This window comes from Chiloscyllium plagiosum, unplaced genomic scaffold (assembly GCF_037043375.1).
Source record: "Chiloscyllium plagiosum isolate Xiang-an unplaced genomic scaffold, Cpla_swu_hap1 HiC_scaffold_16, whole genome shotgun sequence".
NCBI lineage: Eukaryota > Metazoa > Chordata > Chondrichthyes > Orectolobiformes > Hemiscylliidae > Chiloscyllium > Chiloscyllium plagiosum.
In genome coordinates this window covers 16,496,692-16,518,475 of record NW_028270154.1, presented here as the reverse complement: position 1 = coordinate 16,518,475, position 21,784 = coordinate 16,496,692, and the positions used below count along the sequence as shown (strand labels likewise).

At 41.6% G+C, this 21,784-nt stretch overlaps 1 protein-coding gene across 1 annotated transcript; it reads left to right on the top strand.

Moving 5' to 3' along the window:
• The first annotated feature begins 2,282 nt into the window (after positions 1-2,282).
• LOC148147487 (15-hydroxyprostaglandin dehydrogenase [NAD(+)]-like) lies at positions 2,283-21,319 on the top strand. Its single transcript, XM_087995153.1, has 7 exons — positions 2,283-2,395; positions 10,510-10,633; positions 12,053-12,159; positions 15,652-15,748; positions 18,026-18,102; positions 20,546-20,694; positions 21,082-21,319. Exons 1-7 carry the CDS (start codon positions 2,303-2,305, stop codon positions 21,221-21,223), a joined length of 789 nt encoding a protein of 262 aa, XP_087851279.1. The 5' UTR covers positions 2,283-2,302; the 3' UTR covers positions 21,224-21,319.
• The last annotated feature ends 465 nt before the right edge of the window (positions 21,320-21,784 follow it).

Genomic DNA, 21,784 nt, shown 5'->3' with positions numbered 1-21,784 from the left:
ATCAGTTATGTATTGGAGGTATTATGGACTAGACTAAACCCCCTTCAAATATAACATGGAGGTAGCTAGACCCTAACATCTTTCTTCTTCAAAGGCAAGTGTAAGATGCTGTATTCCACATGAAATCAAATTGGTTGTGCTTTTGGCTATAAGCCAAATCCACTTTATCCTTATGCTGTAGTTAAAATACAAACAAGAGAAAGAAGAATTGGAATAAATTAACTGTATTGGAAAATTTAACAAATTATTGACTAACTAACAACAATTAATCCAAATATAGTACCATCCAACATACATGCCTTTGGCAAAGGCAAATTCAGCAAAATAGATTATCTCACACACAGTTCTTTCAGTTCAGTTCAGAAGTCCAGCTCTGTGAAAGAGAGAAAAAAAATAACAAACTCCACATACAGTTTCATGACTCAAGCAACTGCTGAATGTTGAACAATAACCCTGGTTCTATGGGAGCCTGATTCCACCCAATCATGCTGCTTCTATTGGTACAACTTTGAAAAAAGCCCAAGGCATCACAAGCTGTTGACTTGGAACAGGACACTTGACGCCTTTGTTTCAACCTCTGATCTCAAAAAAAAGGACAGAATTCACCTTTTCAAGCCATAGCATTGTCACAGAGGCTGAATCTCCAGTTGCAGCCACAACAGCTGCAGCTCATCTGCAAACTGCACTTCAACTGGACCAGCAACTGTGCAAAAAGAACTGACAATGAGTGTCAGGTAGTTGATTTTAAAACATGCAATGATCTTTCAGCATTTCTTGGTTTTAAAACAATTTCTTGGTCCACAATCAGAAGTATATTTTACAACAGAATATACATTTTACATACATCTATCAAGTCGCCCTCAGCCTTCCATCCTCTTGCAAAACAATCTAAGTTTGTCCAACCCTTCCTTTGAACTAATAAACTACAATCCAGGAAATGTCCTGGTCAGCTTCTTCTGCATCCACTCCAAAGTGTCCAGATCTTTACTATTGTGTGGCTACCAGAACTGACCTCCCATAATACATCATCTCACACTTGTCCAGATTAAGTTCTATCTGTCATTTCTCAGCCCAACTTTCCAACCGATCTGGATTCTGCTCTGTAGTTTGACAACCTTCCACAAATCCATTAATTTTTGTGTCTTCAGCAAAATTACTAATCACACTATCCACACTTTCAATCAAATCATTTATATAAATTACAAATAACAGCGTTCCCAGCACCAATCCCAGCAGAAAACCCATTGTTACAGACCTCAGTCAGTAAAACAACCCTCAAAAACACTTTGACAAGGTTCCTCATGGGTGACAGGCTAGCAAGGTTAGATCTTCTAAGAGAAAGTGAGGACTGCAGATGCTGGAGATCAGAGCTGAAAATGTGTTGCTGGAAAAGCGCAGCAGGTCAGGCAGCATCCAAGGAGCAGGAGAATCGACGTTTCAGGCATGAGCCCTGAAGAAGGGCTCATGCCTGAAACGTCGATTCTCCTGCTCCTTGGATGCTGCTTGACCTGCTGTGCTTTTCCAGCAACACATTTTTAGCAAGGTTAGATCTCATGGAATACAGGTAGAACTAGTGGTTTTGATGCAGAAATGGCTCAGACGTAGAAAACAGAGAGTGTTGGTGGAGGGTTGCTTTTCAACTGGAGGCCTGTGACCAGTGGTGTGCCACAGGGATCAGTGATGGGTCCACTCCTTTTCTCATTTGCATAAAGGATTTGGATGAGAACATAGGAGTGAGCACCCAGGGCATACTGGGCATCTTTTGGGAGCACATTTGGGCATAAGGCAATCACCACAGCAAGGGTGAGCTACCCTCGAAGAAATGGGCCATGGTAATTGACAATATATTCACCCTGAACAAGCCCTCTTACATCCCCACCATCCTTCTCCCAAATCCATGTTTCTTAGTTCTTCAAATTGAAGGGGATGGGACTTGTTATGACAGCTCACTGCCTGGGTACTGGGCAGAGGCTAAAGGCAGAGTGAACTCAGATATGACAGCCCTTTCTCTAATCCAACGCTGCTTGGTTTAAAGGCTGAGGAACTATTCCAATATATAATATGGATGCTGGCCATGAACTAGAAATGTGAGGGCATGAGAAAGTGGGAGGGTGATGGATTTTCAGATTGGAGCAAAACCACAAAGGAATGGGGCGGAGACTGATTAGACTTTGGACTTTATCCTCTTTCTTTGTGTAGGTAAATGCCAACAGCTCATGCAAATATTTATTTATGACAAGTTAATTGCAAACATTTAATAAATTCCAGGGGCAAATCACTGAAGTCCACCGTCAGTGCTACAATGGAGCTCCAGGGGAAAGTTGCGCTGGTGACTGGTGCTGCCCAAGGCATTGGGAAAGCAATTGCTGAAATCCTCCTGAAGAACGGCGCTAAGGTAACAATTCTGCTTGAATCGGTTTCTGTTAATTACGCCATATAAAGAAAGGTGACGATTGCCCGCGCAGTGTTTTCAGAAATGCAGCTGTTTGTGTTAACCTGATGATTGATCTGGAGCAAGTGGTGTGCAAAAGTTCGGTTGAATAATAAGATTTTAATTTGGAACTGAACTGCAGGGAAAACAATAATCCAGCAATTTACAGGAATTACCTGCAATGGCAGAAGATGTAACACCTGCCCATCTACCTACCCCCTCCTCACTATCCAACGCAAATTCCAGGTGATGCAGCACTTTCCCTGCACTTCACTCCATTTAGTCTACTGTATTCACTGCTCACAATGTGGCCTCCTCTACACTAGGGAAACAAAGTGCAGACTGGGTAACTGCTTTGGAGAACACCTACATTCTGTCAGCAAAAATTACCATTGTAAAGTCACAGACTTATACAGCATAGAAACTGACTCTTCAGTCAAATCACTCCCTGCCAACCAGACATTCCAATTTGACCTCAGCCCACTTGCCAGTATTTACACCATATTGTTCTAAACCTTCCTGTTTCATGGACCTGTCCAACTGTCTTTAAAATGATATAATTGTACCTCTTTCATCACCTTCTCTGGCAGCTCGTTCCATACAAACACCACCCTCCATATGAAAAGGTTGCCCCTTAGGTCATTGTTAAATCTTTCCCCCTCACCTTAAACATTTCTCCTCTAGTTTTGGACTACCCCATCCTCAGAAAATGATCTTGAATATTCATCCTATCCACACCCCTTATGATTTTATAAACCTCTAAAAGGTCACCCCTCAGTCTCCCAAGCTCCAGGGAAAAAAGCACGAGCCCATTCAGCCTCTCCATATCCTACTCAAACCTCCCAGTCCTGGCAACATACTAGTCAATCTTTTCTGCTCCCTTTCAAGTTTAACAGCTTCTTTCCTTGAGCAGGGAAACAAGAACTGAACACAGCATTCCAAACGTGGCCTAACTAATGTACAGCCGCAATGTGCCATCCCATGTAACAACGCTATCACTTTAATAAGGCTATCTTGTCCTGGGGTATTTTTCTGAAGAGGTTATAAAGGTTAAGGTGCAAAACTAGGTACTGGCGAGAGCCCAAGTGAACAACTTAGGAAGACTTGAGGTTTTTTTTTGAAATATTGGAACAATGGAAGCAGTTTGAATGGGAGTGGCCAGTTCTCATACAACAGGCTTTCTAGTTAATTTTAGCTGCAATAGTCAGAAGCTGTTTGTTGTCCCAGAAAAGTTGGAAGCTTCCGTGAATGATTTGCGTGCCTGGGTCTAAGCCATGTTCATCAGATGTACTCTGATCTCATGCTTCTCTCAGCTTGTTATGCTGTAAGAGGACACAGCTCTGCAAGACGGAGCCTGAAAACTTTATAAGTACAGGCCACATGCAGTTACAGTGCTGACATCATATGCATATTCTTTAAAGGCATATTCTTTTATGATACATCATCTACAAGACATGATACAACATCTCCCATTTTCGAAAAAACCCCAACCCCAAACAGATAATTGTACAGAGGCACATGTTGTCAATTCAGTAATTATATGCACATTTAACATAACTGTTAACAAAATTAATAATTCAACTATGATATAACGTCTTGGAGCTTTGACAACTTGTCCCAAACTGGTGATTATATGGTCCCATGGAGAGGTATCTTCTTGTCTTGGTTCCTTTTTATTGATAACTTGGTTGTTTGTTGATCGCTACTGTCACTCAGCATCATCACACAATCAGCATTGTTTTCTTCCTCTCCATATAAAATTGCTTTGTCGTATTAAGAATAAATAACTGCAATGTCAAGAGAAATAATACTAGCTCATAGATTTAATCAGATGTCACACAACACCAGGTTATAGTCCAAAATGTTTATTTGAAATCACAAACTTTCAGAGCAGTGCTCCTTCATCAGGTGAACTAACCTGGTATTGTGTGACTTCTGACTATGTCCACACCAGTTCAACACCAGCACCAACACATCATAGATTTAATGTCAGCAAACAATCATACAGAATACATGACTGAATATCTTGCACAGATTTTTCCCAATCGAACTGTTCACAGATGTTATTACACACCTCAAAAGTACGTGCAACTTGAGCCCAGGTTCCTTGGTTCAGGGCTGGAAGTACAATGAGTACCCCACGAGAGGACCCTGATTGAATATGTTGGAGATGTCCTCGACCAAACATCTTCAGCTGCTTCATGATGACCTTCCCTCTGTCATTAGGTCAGAAATGGGGATTTTCTCTGAAAATGAGCTGACTCAGGACTGATGGTGTCTCTTTGCCCATCATAAAATAGCTTTCTATTTTTCTTATTCTTAAAACTGTAACACATAGCGCAGGATCATGGTATCAGCAGAAAATCATTTCACTATATTTTACTGTCTTTCTTACTGTAAAATACACATGACATTAAAACCATTTATTCATGATTGCACAATGTTCAGCGTCATTCGTGACTCCTCAGATAGTAATGCAGTCCATGTTCAAAGGCAAATAAAGCTGGATGAGATCCAGACTTGGATTAACAAGTGGCAAGTAACATTGGTGCCACACAAATGCTAGATTCTGACCATTTATCGTGGAGGCAATGGCCGAGTGACATTATCGCTGGACTGCTAATACAGAGATCCTGATAATATTCTGGGGACTCAGATTCAAATCTCGCCACAGCAGTTGGTAGAGTTTGAATTCAACAAATATCTGGAATTAAGAATCTCATGATGACCATGAATCCAATATCAATAGTCAGTAAAACCTATCTGGGTCAATAATGTCCTTTAGGGAAGGAAACTGCCATTCTTCCCTTGTCTGTCCTGCATGTGACTCCAGACCCAGGAAAGTCATAGAGATGTACAGCATGGAAAAAGACTCTTCAGTCCAACGCATCCAGACATCCCAACCCAATTAAGTCCCACCATCCAGCACCCACCCCATATCCCTCCAAACCCTTCCTATTCATATACCCATCCAAATGACTTCAAAATGTTGCAATTGTACCAGCCTCCACCACTTCTTCTGGCAGCTCAATCCATACACATACTACCCTCTGTGTGGAAAAGTTGCCCCTTAGGTCGCTTTTATATCTTTTCTCTCTCACTCTAAACTATGCCCTCTAGTTCTGGATGCACCCACCCCGGGGAAGAGACTTTGACTATTTATCCTATCCATGCCCCTCATGATTTTATAAGCCTCTATAAGGTCACCCCTCAGCCTCCAACACTCCAGGGAAAACAGCCCCAGCCTATTCAATCTCTCCCTATAGCTCACCAGTCTCTAGTTCCCTGGCTTGTCCTTACTACCTTTCTTAAATAGTGGCACCACGTTAGGCAACCTCCAGTCTTCCGGCACCTCACCTGTGATTATCTATGATAAAATATCTCAGTAAGAGGCCCAGCAATCACTTCCCTCGCATCCCACAGAATTCTAGGATACATCTGATCAGGTCCTTGGGATTTCTTGTGTTTCAATACATTCAGCACTTCCTCCTCTGTAATATGGACATTTTTCAACATGTCACCATCTATTTCCCTACATTCTATATATTTCAAGTCCTTTTCCACAGTAAATACTGATGCAAAATACTCATTTAGTATCTCCTCCATCTCCTGCAGCTCTACACAAAAGGCCGCCCTGCTGAACTTTGAGGGGCCCTATTGTCTCCTTAATTACCCTTTTATCCTTAATGTATTAGTAAAAACCCTTTGGATTCTCCTTAACTCTATTCGCCAAAGCAGTCTCATGTCCCCTTTTGCCCACCTGATTTCCCTCTTAAGTATACTCCTACTGCATTTATACACTTCTAAGGATTCATTTGATCTATCTTGACACATGCTTCCTTCTTTTTCTTAAGCAAACTTTCAATTTCTTCAGTCATCCAGCATTCCCTATATCTACCAGCCTTTCCTTTCACCCTAACAGAAATATACTGTCTCTCGACTCTTGTTATCTCATTTCTGAAGGATTCCCATTTTCCAGCCATCCCTTTACCTGCGAACATCTGCATCCAATCAGCTTTTGAAAGTTCTTGCCTAATACCATCAAAATTAGCCTTCTTCCAATTTAGAACTTCAACTTTTAAATCTAGTCTATCCTTTTCCATCACTTTTTAAAAACAAACAGAATTATGGTCGCTGGCCCCCAAGTGCTCCCCCACTGACACCTCAGTCACCTGCCCTGCCTTATTTCCCAGGTGTAGGTCAAGTTTTGCACCTCTTCTAGTAGGTACATCCACATACTGAATCAGAAAGTTTTCTTGTACACACTTAACAAATTCCTCTCTATCCAAACCCTTAACACTATGACAGTCCCAATCTATGTTTGGAAGGTTAAAATCCTTTTCCATAACCACCCTATTATTGTTACAGATAACTGAGATCTCCTTACAAATTTGTTTCTCAATTTGTCTCTGACTATTAGGGGGTTTATAATACAATCCCAGTAAGGTAATCATCCCTTTCTTATATTTCAGTTCAACCCAAATAACTTCCTTGGATGTATTTCTGGGAATGTCCTCCCTCAGCACAGCTGTAATGCTATCCCTTATTAAAAATGCCACTCCCACTCCTCTCTTGCCTCCCTTTCTGTCTTTCTTGTAGCATTTGTATCCTGGAACATTAAGCTGCCAGTCCTGTCCATCTCTGAGCCACGTTTCTGTAATTGCTATGATATTCCAGTCCCATGTTCCTAACCATGCCCTGAGTTCATTTACCTTCCCCGTTCGGCCCCTTGCATTGAAATAAATTCAATTTAATTTATCAGTCCTACCTTGTTCTCTGCTTTGTCCCTGCCTACTCTTACTGCTGGACTTGCTTCTTTTCTCAATTGTACCAGTCTCAGATTGATCTCTTTCCTCACTATCTCCCTGGGTCCCACCCATCCACCTTACTAGTTTAAATCTCCCTGCCAGTATATTAGTCCCTTTCCAATTCAGGTGCAATCCATCTTTCTTGTACAAGTCACTGCTACCCCAGAAGAGATTCAAGTGATCAAAAAATGTGAATCCTTCTCCCATACACCAGTTCCTCAGCCATGCATTCATCTGCTCCATTCTCCTATTCCTACCCTCAATAGCTCACAGCACCGAGAGTAATCCAGATATTACCACTCTCGAGGACCTCCTTTTTAAATACCTGCCTAACTCTCTATATTCTCCCTTCAGAATATCATCCTTTTCCCTTCTTATGTCATTGGTTCCAATGTGTACAATGATCTCCTGCTGGTCCCTCTCTCCCTTGAGAACATTCTGCACCCTCTCTGAGACATCCTTGATCCTGGCACCAGGGGGACAACACACCATTCTGATTTTTCACTGCTGGCCACAGAAATGTCTGTCTGTGCCTCGGACCAGAGAGTCCCCTAACACAAATGACCTCTTGGAAGCCGATGTACCCCTCATTGCATTAGAACCAATCTTGATACCAGAAACGTGGCTGTTCATGCTACATTCCCCTAAGAATCCATCACCTCCTACATTTTCCAAAACAGCAAACTTGTTTGAAATGGGGATAACCATAGGAGACTCCTGCACTAACTGCCTACCTCTCTTACCTTTCCTAGAGTTAACCCATCTTTGTGACTGCACCTGCAACTTTTCTCCCTTCCGATAACTGCCATCCATCACATCCCCTTGCTCTTGTAAATTCCTCATTGCCTCTAACTGTCTCTCCATCCGATCCATTTGATCTGATAGGATTCACAACCAATGGCATTTATTGCAGATATAATCCTCAGTAACACGTAAGGTCTCCCTAAACTCCCACATTCGACAAGAAGAGCATATCACTCTACTAAAGGTCATTTTTGCTTCTTTCAATGAACAGACCCAGAAAATAGCACAGTCTTGCTCCTCTACAAAACACTGATCCAGGCTAACTTACTACTTATGGTTTATGTTTTTAAGTTTAATCAAGAGACATAACTCAATAAAACATATAATCAAGAAAGAACCCACTCTATTCATTACTGTAGACTTACTGTAAGGCCACGTGCAAAAATATTTACTTATCTGTCTCTGTGCTGTGACCTCTCCCAAACAGGTTCCTCCAAGATGAGTTGTGAATTTCACTGTTTGTTAATTTTTCCAGACGCACTCCGATGTCTAACAATACATGAATTCAAACAGCAAAGGCAGTAACTACGCAGGTTAAATGCTTTATCAGTCAGCAGGGTGTGTTTCTTTCTCTCTCTGGGCAATTAGGGATGGGCAATAAATGCTGGTTTGGCCATTGATAACCTCTTTTCATGAATGAATAAAGACGACCACAAACAAAAAACAATCTAACTGCCGTCACTTGACTTTCTGTGGTATCTTGGAAATATATCGTCCTTCCTTCACTATCTTTGAATCAAAACCCTGCAGTTCCTTCCCTAATGACATTGTGGGTTAAACCACAGAAGGTGCATGGTAGCGGTTCAATAAAGCTGCTCACCACCGACTTTTCAAGGGCAAATAGGACCAGGCTCTGATTTCCTGCTGCATAGTTTGGTTGTGTCACATTACATGTTTAGATAATTACCCTTAAAATTCAAGGAGAACAACACAGCTGAACCCTAATTATTCACATTGACCACCCAACCACCGTGGGCGGCACGGTGGCACAGTGGTTAGCACTGCTGCCTCACAGCGCTAGAGACCCGGGTTCAATTCCCGCCTCAGGCGACTGACTGTGTGGAGTTTGCATGTTCTCCCCGTGTCTGCGTGGGTTTCCTTCGGGTGCTCTGGTTTCCTCCCACAGTCACAAAGATGTGCAGGGTCAGGTGAATTGGCCATACTAAATTGCCCGTAGTGTTAGGTAAGGGGTAAATGTAGGGGGTATGGGTGGGTTTCGCTTCGGCGGGTCAGTGTGGACCTGTTGGGCCGAAGGGCCTGTTTCCACACTGTAATGTAATCTAAAAAAAAACAAAAAAAACCAAGCTTCCTCTTGATGTCCACCTACCGGCCTGTCACCTCCACTCTCAATATGACCTGATTAGCCCCCATTAGTCAACTAACCCTCTGGCACATTAGCTGACAAGCCCTCTATCCTACCAGACTTGCTCCAATGACCTGTCCCAACCCCAATTTCCAACTCATTCCCTCCCATTCAGTATCATCATTCCTGACCCAAGTCCTCCCCCATGCTCCCAAACCTGACTCAGCACTATCACCTGACTTGGCTTCTTACGCCCACCCCAACAACTCCTGACCTATCTACGTTGCTGCCATCCTACCTCTTAACCTGTATATTTCACCCACCTTTCCCCATGACCACTTGTGCATTACCCACTTGCATTTCCTATGACCCAACACAGAAGAGGCCCTTAGACCCATGGGGTCTCCCTGTTAAAAACTACACTAAATCAACGCTCATGCCACTTTCCAGCACTTAACCTATAGCCTTGAATGTTTTATTACTTCAGAGCTCATTTACATGTTTGTTAAAGGTTGTGAAGTTTCTTATTTCAACTACCCTCTCAATCAATTCAGCCTGGATCCCCACCATCCTCAGCATAAAAAAAAACCTTCTGCAAATCCCCTCTAAACCTTCTGTGATTCATTTTAAAAGAATGTCCCCTTATTATTGACAATTCAATTGTCAAGAACAAGTGCTTGACATCCATCTGGTCCATGCACCACATAACCTATGACACCTCCAACAGGTCCTCTCTCAGCTTTAAAACACCACCAGCTCTCTTGGTGTCATTTGAACCCACATCCCTTGAGCAATAAGTTGGCCCCCTGGGTTCATAACACAATTAGGTTACACGTACACACCTTCATCATCCACCATCGCTTTTGAGAGGCTTTGGATCAACTGAACTCTTTACTCATTTTAATCCAGCAGCTCATGCTCCAGAAAGGGGAATCTCCGCACAATGTCCTCCGAGGAACGCAGCAACAAATCAGTGCTGACGAATCGTCCATCTGAAGTGCATTCAGAAAATATCAGAATACGTTGAGTGTGTAGTTTTCAATTGCCTGGTCAGAGTTGGAAAGAGGATTTGAAATGGGCCATTGACTGACCCAAGCTCTCCTCAGATACATTGACCAACCCACATGTTTGCTTTAGGACTCAACCATGTTTTCTTCCTTTAGGTGAGTCTGTTGGATATCAGTGTATCCAGAGGGGAAGCCACCAAAGCTGCTTTTGGACAAATCTATGGAGCTGAGAATATTTTGTTCCTTCCATGTGATGTAACATCTGAGAATCAGCTGAAAGGTACCAATTCAAACACTAATTTTAACGACTTGTTTCATCTGACTGACTGGTTTCTAAACAGACACTTTGCTGCAACCAATGGGAGTGAGTGTGAATGGGAGTTACATTGTTGGCGTTAATAAGTTTATACACTGCAATATAATGCATATGATCAGTACCGCATTGAGGATCACCTTCCATGTGCTAAAAAAGAGAGCACAAGGATGCATTTACACTTAAAAACTGTGCCCTCAGAGCAGCGTGTAAATATCCAGCCAGAAATGGGATGCTTCATTGGGAGCACAGATTGCAGAATTCAGTACTCAGTTTGTGCTCAGGCACCAATTGATACTGTTCAGCTTTTCCATCTTCCTCAGTTTCAGAGTCTCAGTATTCCTGGTCGAGGATCTCAGTCCAAGTTTTCCTTGTTTAGATCCCTGTGGTCTCAGTACATGCTTCTTTTGTAGGTCTTGGCTCACATGGCCCTGGTTTAGTGTCCCAGGTGTGAGTACATGTTCTACTTTAGTGTCTCAGTTCTCCTGACAATGGTTCTCAGAGTCAGTCCAGTTCTGGTCAAAGAATTAAGGCCTGTTGCCTCTTGCTAGGAAACAAAATGGTTTGATGTTACACACCATTACCATCTTCTGGGTGTATGGATTGAAGAGGCGAGGTGATTTTTGCAAATCTACAGCTTGCTTTCCTTTCAGGATTTGGAGATGCCGGTGTTGGACTGGGGTGTACAAAGTTAACAACCACGCAACACCAGATTATAGTTCAACAGGTTTAATTGGAAGCACTAGCTTTCGGAGTACTGCTCCTTCATCAGGTGGTTGTAGAGTACATGATTGTTTGCATGTAAAGGTCATCCTTGATAATAAAATATTTGACAACTGAGATGGAAAGTCTTATTATAAGGAGAGATTGGATAGGATGGGATAATTTCCCTGCAGCAGTGAAGGTTAGGGGGTGATCTGAATTAGGTATACAAACCTATGGAGGCAAAAATAGGGGAGACAGTGAAATTCTCTTCCCCATCACAGATGCATCTAAGATCAAAGGCCTAAAGTTTAAAGTGAGGAGTAAATGTTTTCCAGAAGACCTGAGGAATGAAATTTCCTCTCAGAGAATGGTGGAAATATGGAATGCACTGACTGAGAGGATGATGGAGTCAGGTGTATTTGAAATATTTAAGAAGCAGCTGAACGAGCACTTAAAATGCCAGAGCAAAGCAAGTTATGGACCAAGTGCAGGTCAATGGGATTAGCATCATTTGGCATTTGTTGGTCAGCGTACGTATGACTGAAGGGCCTGTTTCTCTGCTGCATCTCACTATGACTCAGTAACTGAATGCGTCATTTTGAGGAATGTATTTAGTCTTGGCATGCTTAGTCGTAGACATTGCAAACTTTGATAATCAACTTAATTCACTGTCTTTTCCAGATTGTTTCAGCAAAACTGTTGAAAAATTTCAGAGATTGGACATTGTATGCAACAATGCAGGGATCTTTGATGAGCAAAACTGGGAGAACTGCCTCAGTATAAACCTGGTATGTGTCAATTGTACTTTGTTTATTTTAATTGGGTTTCGTATGAGCTCATTTTTTAACACTTAATGAAACTGGGATGTGGTTGAGTTTGGAGATGAATGCTTTGAAGGCTTCTTTCTGTAAATCAATGTAAAAGTCAGCAAAGAATGATTCTACTAATATTCTTGACCCAATAGATTGCAACAGTATGTACTTCTCTGGTAGGTTGCTGAGGCTGAGGATAATTAGGTTATATCCTCGGTCTCTCACTACCAGAGGCATCTCTATCTGACATTTATGACTTTTAGAATCTGGCGGAGTCAGACAATGAAGGTGGCACTGCACTTGCTCTTGCCAATGATGGTGACACTCTTGTGAAATCCCATATTTCTAAGCACCACTAACCAATGATAGACATGGAAGTCCCTACCCAGAATGTTCAGAAGCTTTCTGTTCCTCAGATCAAGTAACCTTTATCATGGATGTGTTGTGATCTGAGATTGTCAGAAGAATCGGATGGGGGAGAGAGTTATGTAATACAGAAGGATGGGAGCTGGTAACCAGCAATAATGTCCTTGATTTTATTGACTTCACACTATGACAATTTTTTAACTTACTCATGAGTTGTGGGTGCAGGTGCCTGTGGACATTTGAGAAGGTGGTGGAGGACTTCCACTCACTCTGTGCAATTGATGATCTATAGGTCCATCCACAAAGCTATTAGAGCAGGAATTCCAGGATTTAGATCCAGCAACACTGAAGGAACAGTGATATATTTCCAAGTCAGGACAGTCAGTGGCTTGGAGCGGACCTTGCAGGTAGTGGCATTTCCATTGATTTGGAAGATTTTAACTGTTCTTATAGAACAGCAGAAGACATTTGTTCAGCTGCTGGCATATGTCTGCTTGTTGTTTTTATGTTCTTGTGACATTCCCCACAACATGAACAAATTCCGAAGTGTAGGCTTGGGTTCTGTGAAGTCATCTGTTCTGCCAGTGAATCAGGAAGTGCCCATAAAGGTGGGAGAGGACTGTGGGTCTGTTAACGGATAGTTATGGTTCAGTTACTACAAATTCCTGGTACATTCCTGAACAATCTATTTTTGATAATTATGATCTCCTTCATGTGCTGCAGCATCAAAACTGTACATCAAAGAAAGTTAGTGGTCAATTCAGTCCCTTTCAGTCCATTACAGAAAAAAATTCAATATCCATATACAGCATGGCTTGAACAACATCCAGGCTTAGGCTGATATGTGACAAGTAACATTCACAACATGCAAGTGCAAGGCAGTGATCATCTCAAACATGAAAGAATCTTACCCTCACATTCTGATCGTCAATGGCATTGCCATCACTGAATTCTGGCACTATCAATATCCTGGGTTATCGTTTCTCAAGGACAGTTAGGAATGGGCAATAAGTAATGGTCTGTTCAGCAATGCCCACATCCCACAGACAAATTAAAAAATGGAATGTTTCTATGTTTCTAAAGAGACAAGTCAGCATGTTGAACCTGTTTCACTACTCAGTTAGATCATAGATAATCTCTACATTATTTCCATTTGAATGCTTTTGCATCTTATCATCAGACAACCTTACCCAGCAACAAATTATCTTTCTCTTCAAAGATCCAATTGTTCCCCTCAGCAATAGTTGTTTGGAAGAAAGAATAAAATTTCAATTAATATTTGCATGGAGAAATGCTTCTATTTCTATTCCACAAAGGTTTTGCTCTCATTTTAAATTATTCCCCTCCAGTGGGAAGACATTTTCCATATCTACCTAATCTAACCAAATCCTTTTCAAAATTCAAAACATTCAGGCAAAGGGAATGTTACTAGACTAGTAATCCAATGGCCCATGCTTAATGCCTTAATGCCAGTCATATAAATCTGCCACAATAACTCAGCAAAAGGCAGGTCACTGAATGGAGATCATGAAGCTCCTAAATAGTCATAAAAACCTGTCTACTTCTCTTGCATTCTTCAGGGTAGGAAATCTGATACGAAATCTGATGATCTTACCCAGTCTGCCTGTGTATGATGCTACACCCATCGCATTGTGGTTGACTCTAAAATGGTCTAGCACAGGATATAGCTGCACAAAAATACCACAGGAAAGATGAATAAGAAAGAAAGGTGAAGGACTATCTGACATCATCTTAAGCATCAGAATTGACAAAATCAGCAAACTCAATACAGCAAAGTCCTCCTCAGGACAATCAACTCAAGATGTGCTCCAAAATTCAGAGAGATGACCCACATGCTGTTCAAGCACCAGCCTCACATAGATATGCTCACTGCTTTTGTGAGATAATTATGATGTCACTATAATAGTAGCCAGTAGGCCCGAATGTTCTGCAGAAATGAGTTCAAATCCTAAGATGGCACGTGGTGACATTTAAACTAATCAAAACAAAATCTGGAATTAGAAACTGGGATTATTGTTACCATGAACTATTGCTGATTGTTGGAAAATTCCATCTGGATCACTAACGTCCTTTAGGGAAGAAAATCTACTGCCCTTCCATGTTCTGGCTGATGTGTGATTCAAGATCCACATTGTTAGGTGATTAACTGCATTCTGAACAATTAGGAATGGGCAATAAATACTTGCCCAGCCAGCGATGCCCATTTTCCATGAATGAATAAATATTAATGAAAATTTTACTTCAATCATTTTCTCAAGGAAAATGAGGACAGGCAATCAAAGTTGATCTGGGCGATGACCATTCCATCCAGGAATGAATAAAAACCCAACTCATTGCAAAGTGCAATGAATAGTTGAAGCTTGAGACCAATTGCTGATAAACACCATCACCATTCACATATTGCTCACTAGAGCATGTGTTCCTTATGCATGCTCTCTGTCAGCATCCTGCTAATCAATTTCATGTGGATACTAGTTGGCTACTACCACACCCCATTTAATATAATCAACTCGGAGAAAGTGAGGATTACAGATGTGGGAAATCAGTCAAAAAGTATGGCGCTGGAAACCCAGTACACTTTGGTCATTATACTTATTCATAAACAGATTAGTTCAAAACTCATCACATTGATATGTATCTGGTCCTAAATCCATCTCACTAACCAAGTCACTGATTGATCTGTTCCATTTTACCAACCTATTGATCCATCTATTGACCAATCTTCACATCACAGTAGCCAGTTTGCTCATTCCACTGAATATTCTCTTCATCCATGGATTAATCGGTTTATTCCAGTAACCAGGTTGCCAACCCCGAGTTTGTCCATCCTGTTTAATAGACTGCCGATTCCACAAATCATTCTGCATCTTTCCACAGTGTTTTACTGTTTATCGTTCTACTGGCACCTGCATTTTTCTGTGATATGCTAATACTTGAATGTACTCTTGCTGGGTGAATTTGAATGTAGCTTGCTGTCCATATGCATCTCTCTGCATTTTGCAACTGTCTGTACATGTCAGTATTTTAATATTATCTGAATGGGCCTGCTGCCTGATGATTCCTATGATACTTGTATTGCAGGTCAGTGTAATTAAAGGAACCTATCTGGGAATACAGCACATGAGTAAAGGGACTGGAGGGAAAGGAGGAGTGATTGTTAATATCGCCTCCATAGCAGGTAAGTCAGCAGAGTAACAATAGCTTATCAATGTATATTCTAAGTGTTGCCTGAGGATTCTGGAAAACATCCACAGTGGATAAATTACATTTTCAGGGGAAGCCCATTTTACACATAATATACAATGAAGTAAAAGATATTTACCTCCACACAAGCTGCCGGTCATCTGAACATCATTCAACTTCTGTAACTACCCTTCAAGTGTCATTCACCTCAAGCCATTCTCTCACAATCACAAGGTGATGGTATTCTAATCACTTCTGATTTTTCTTACTGAATTTGGTAGTGACTGTCTAATAGTCCATAGAATCACACAGAATAGGAGAGGCTCTTTGGCCCATCGCGTCTGTACTGCCAAAAAAGTACTGTATCAACACTCGTCTTACTTTCCAGCACAAGACCCATCAAAGGTCCATTACAGTTATTGCCAGTCTCTGGAAGACAATAAATATATACAGAGACAAAGATATAATGGAGACACATAGAGCTCCAAAAAAAATGCAATTAATTTATGAAAGATTTAAACAAATAACGCACGCTGGCTAGGATGGAATTCCTCTCACTGTCTTCACCACACCTCCTGACCACGGGTGCCTCTTGCAGAGGTATTTTTTAAAGAGTTGCTGAAAATCAAGGATTTCCTGGGCTGCTTCAGAAACAGATCTGTGCCAAAGTATGCCTTACTTCGAATTATCTGTGTACACAACCAAACCTGAGTGTTTTATCCTTATTTGAAAATGACAGTAGTTAATATCTGCAATCTTAGCAGACCTGAACGTCTCAGCATAATTACATTCACATAACAGCCCATTGTAAAGCCTCCTATCAATTCCTGTTATCTTCAGCCTTATCCGACACAGTTGACTTCTAGTTTTGGATTGCAACACAAGTCAAAACATTAGTTTTGAAGTCTCTTCTATTGTAACCCCTTTGTCTATTCCTGTCTTTCCTAAAAATATGAGCCAAGCTTAACTCTTCATCCCAACAATTTACACTGACACTTCAGCTTAACAATAAGGGAATATTGCTTTGCTATAAGTCACTGAGATGTTAAAATGAGACTATGTCTGCCCCTCAGGAGATATAAATGTTACCATTGCTACTGTTTAAAAGATGATCATGGAATATGTCCAGTGTCCTCACCAACATTTATCCAAACCATCCTTTTGTGGCACATAGATACAGTGTACTGTTGAAAATCAACTTGTTTTGTCTAACACTCATCAGGACAAGTCTCAAGGAAAACCAAAGTAAGGGAAAAATTACATCTATACCAAATGTGAGGAATGTGCAGATTAGTTGATCAGAGAACCCTTTTCATAGATTCCATACAGTGTGAACTCAGGCCATTTGGCCCATGGAGTCCACACCGACCCTCTGAAAAGCATCTCAACTAAATTCACCCCAACCCTGTAACCCTGCATTGCCCATGGCTAATCCACCCAGCGTGCACATTTTTGGACAATTCAGCATAGCCAATCCACCAAACGTGCATAACGTTGAACTGTGGAAGGAAATCAGCTTGCCCAGAGGGAACCCACACAGTCAAGGACAGAATGCGCAAACGCCATACTGACAATCGCCTGAGGCTGAAATCAAACCAAGGTCTCTGGCGCTGTGAGGTAGCAGTGCTAACCACTGAGCCACCATGCCACCCGCCGGTAGAAGCATTGCCAAGGAGAGGTTAATTATGAGGAACCTGCTCCCATTCCTTCCATTTCTTTAGCTTTGCTTGTTACATATCTGTTACCATGTTCTTTCTCCCCTCATCTCACTCCAGTGGGACTGTCTGTCCTTTCTGGTCTGGCACTTACACACACCATTGTTCTGCCATTCTCACATTCCATTCATTTTATCTGAACTATCAACATCCTTCCCCCACCCCACTCCCCCAGCGCTCCACACCCCACCCCCACACTATAACATAAATGCTGCCCCCCTCTCAGTTCACACTTCACATCAGCTCTGTTGAAGAGTCATCGAGACTCGAAATGTTAGCTTACTCTCTCGTCATGTCTACTGCCTGTCGCTGTGATCTCTAGCATTTTTTGTTTTCAGATAAGTTATTTATGACTGACAGTTTCCTGCTTAGCTTTCCTTTACATTTTAAATTTAATGAATGCTGGCAAATGTGATCAGGACTATTTCTTCATGTTAGGGGTAAATGCTGACTTGAATTAGGTGACCTGTTTCCATGCTAATGCATTTCCATATATTCACAAGTTTCTGTTTGATGGAGTGTTTGTTGCTAATACTTTGCTGTTTCGTGGTGAACAGGTCTGATTCCTTTCTTCCTTGGACCAGTTTATGCAGCCTCAAAGTATGGAGTAGTAGGATTCACTGCATCATTGTCTGTGAGTGCTATATTATAATGCAAAGAGTAAAAGTTTTCTCTATAAATAATGCACTAATACCTTGTCAGAATCTAAGAACAAGCACCAGCTATACAGCAAGTAACAGGCCACATGGTCCCTCAAGCTTGCCCTGCTCCTCAGTAAGATGAGAGCTCAGTTAGCACCTTGATTTAATTTTCTCACCCTGCCTCTTAATTACCTTAGTGCCCAAAACTCTGTCAATGTTGACCTTGAGTGTTGTCAGTAACTGAGGATCCACAGTCTCACATAGTGGGATTGAGCAAGTAATGCCATACATTGACATGAAGGGTGCCAAAGTTATTGCGCTGCCCGTGCAAACCTGTTTCCACCACCCAGCTGGGATCTGCACGATTGGCTTCTGCTGGTCCATGGACTGAGCTTGTTTCGAACAACATGGCTTCATGTCGTCTGCAATCCCAACAGCTGCCCCTAAGTGGCACTGCTGGTACTTATGAAATAGGAGTTTAGTTGACCATTTTTGTGCTGAAATCAGTACATTCATAAATGGTTTTGCGGTTCAATACCTCTTTCCTGCCTTATCCTTATACCCAGTGATCCTGAGGGACCAAAGATCTATCTCAGCAATGGAAGTGTCATCTTCTGGGTTGGAGAGCTCCAAAGATTCACTAACCTTTGACAGAATTTCCTCAATTCTCCTCATCTCAGGCCAAAATGTGCTCACTGTGTTTTAGATTCCCAAGCCAGGTGAAACAATCTCTGCATCTATGCTTGATGAAGACTGTGTTGAACTGGGGTAGGAAAAGTCAGAAGTCACACAACACCAGGTTATAGTCCAACAGGTTTATTTGAAATCACAAGCTTTTGGAGCACTGTTCCACTACACCTGACAAATGAGCTGCACTCCGAAAGCTTGTCTGATTTCAAATAAGCCTGGTGAACTATAACCTGGTGTTGTGTGCAACTTCTGACTCAATGTCTACTCTGACAAGCCCTGTCAGAATTTTGCAAAGATCAATTAGACCACCTCTCATTCTTCTAAAGATAGGAGAATGTCATACAGGGACCTCACCTATCACGAGGAGAACTGTGAAGAGCCTGGCATTGCTTCTCTCCTGGAGGCCCAACACAATGTCCTGGTATTCAGGCACTCCTCTGAACAGCTTCAGGCCTTCAGGAATGGTGGGCATTGTCAATACTACATGTTGGTGTGGAGGAGGATGGATCCCTAGATAGTGGTGAGTGTTGATGAGATCCAGCCTTTGGGGAAGTTCGAAGTCAGGCATGTGCAGTGGCTTTCAAAACACCAGCTCCCACTTCCGGACGCAGGGTCTTTCAGTCAAACACAATGTGAATGTGAGCTATGCCTCCACCAATGACTTCCTCATTCTGTATTCTAATCTCTTTACAATCAAGATCAACATGCCGTTTGCCTTCCAAATTATTTGCTGGGAAGAGAGTGCAGTGCTGGAAAAGCACAGCAAGCCAGGCAGCATCCGAAGAGCAGGAGAATCGATGTTTGGCCCATAAGCCCTTCATCAGGGCTTATACATGCTGGAGCTACATGCGAACATTGCTTTCCTTTTATAAGTACACACAAATCTCTCTGAATGTCAACCTTTACAAATTTGATGCCTTTTATAATATACTGCTTGACTACAAAAATGAATGAAGTGAAGAAGTGCAGACTTATAAAATGACAATTCATCCATTACTTTGTTAAACAATTTTATTTAACCTGCTTAAGCATGATGTCAACCGCTTTATGATCTCCTCATAGCTACTATTTTTGTCCACCTTGGAATGGAATCAAACTTACGTATAATACTCTGTCTCTTTGCCAAATTTATTAACATAGATTGCAAATAGCTGAGGCCCCAGCACTGATCATTGTGGTCCTCCAAATGACACAGTCTGCCAACTTGAAAATGAACTTTTACCTTCCTAATTGTTTATGCATGTTAATATATTACCCACAACCCCATGAACTCTTATGTTACTTTTTTAGTGAAATCCAAATGTACTACATTGGCTGCTTCTCCTTTATCAACATTGTTAGTTAGATCATCATACATGGGGCAGGAGACACACCTCAAACTGACTAATGGCTAAAAGGCTGTGGGGCTATGTGGAGGTTGATATGCTCAAATATTTAATATCCTGAAGTAAAAATGAGACCGAGGTATGGGGATTGAGAGATAAATCTAATCAGATTGAAAACATTGATGACCCTAATAGTTATGTGTGTTTGAATCGTGCTGCCACTCAGGTGAACCTCGCGCAAAGCACAAACACTTTCCAGGGAACTTGGGCTGGATTCCTGATTCCCTCAGTCTGCTGCAGTCAGGATGGGCCCTCACCACAAAACTCCACATAAACTGAGATCTGAGAGCTTCCTGTCAGGAAGTTGTAAAGTTCTATAAAGCTCAAAGAATATGAGGCAATACAATGTTTTTGCTTTCAGCTGACCTGCCTTGAGAAGCATGGGGTGCGATTGCAAGCGCTGTGTCCTGTTTTTGTTGACACTAAGCTTCTGACTGATCTGAAATCAGTGAAGACTCCAGACGAGAAGGAGAAGCTTGAGATGATGATCGCCAACCTTGGAGTTCTGAAGTGAGTTTGAACATAATCAGGAAGTGGGGTGGGAATTGATAGGATGAAAACATGTTCAAATATCGACATGGAGTATTTGTAAAGTAATGTCTTACAGAAATGAATGGTGTGGTATCCACAAAATGACAGATTGAATTCTGAATCTTCGGCATTAACCTGAGAATTTGCTGTTTGATTTGATTAGACTACAGTATGATGAGAGAGTAGATATGCAAGTTACCCTGCAATGTTGATTGGAAATCAATGATGTTCTCCTTTCTCGACCCTGCTAGTTAGAACCTCCCAGATTGGGTAGATCTGTCCAAGTGGTGTGCTGCCTGTGTTCTGATGGTGGGATATTTCAAACTAACTGGATGAATGCTCATGATCACCATCTGACTTTTACAGGACCTCACACATTGCAGAGGGATTCTTGCAGCTCGTCATGGATCAGACCAGGAATGGGGCATCGCTGAAGGTGTTGGAAAATGGCAAGCTTGAGTATGAAGCCATACCGGCAATTCTTCCAGAAAATCCAAAATCTATTTAGGGACCTCAATGTATTCAAGCAACAGGTCACTGAGAATGATGGAAAATTTAAACCTGTTCAAATATAAAATGATTAACATTTTAATTGTTGGTGATGCTTTTGGTGTTTTCATATTAAATTGTTGGTGATAAATCAGCACTGATCCAGGCTATGTTACACCCTCATAAGACACATGCTAATGATACTATTATGGCATCATAGCATGTAACCTGAGGGTATATAGATCTCAAACTCTACCTTACACAAATAACTTGAAGCATAGCACTCGACAACAGAGGATTGCGTAACCCTGCCCCAGCTACTTATGTGGCTGAGGAAAGTAACAATTGTTCACAATAGTTCACTGCATAAATATCAGTTGGATTCATTAATACCGATAAATATGCCCAATTTCTTATGATACAGGAGCGACACAGGTTTCAGAATAGCCACAGCTTTCAACTGCTGAATGGAAGATAAACCAGTTTCATTCCTGTGTAAAGTGGCTTTTACATCAGAGAACAGAAAGATGTCCTGATCTGGTGAATGTCTGAAGTCTTCTTCCTCTGTTGTTCACAACCA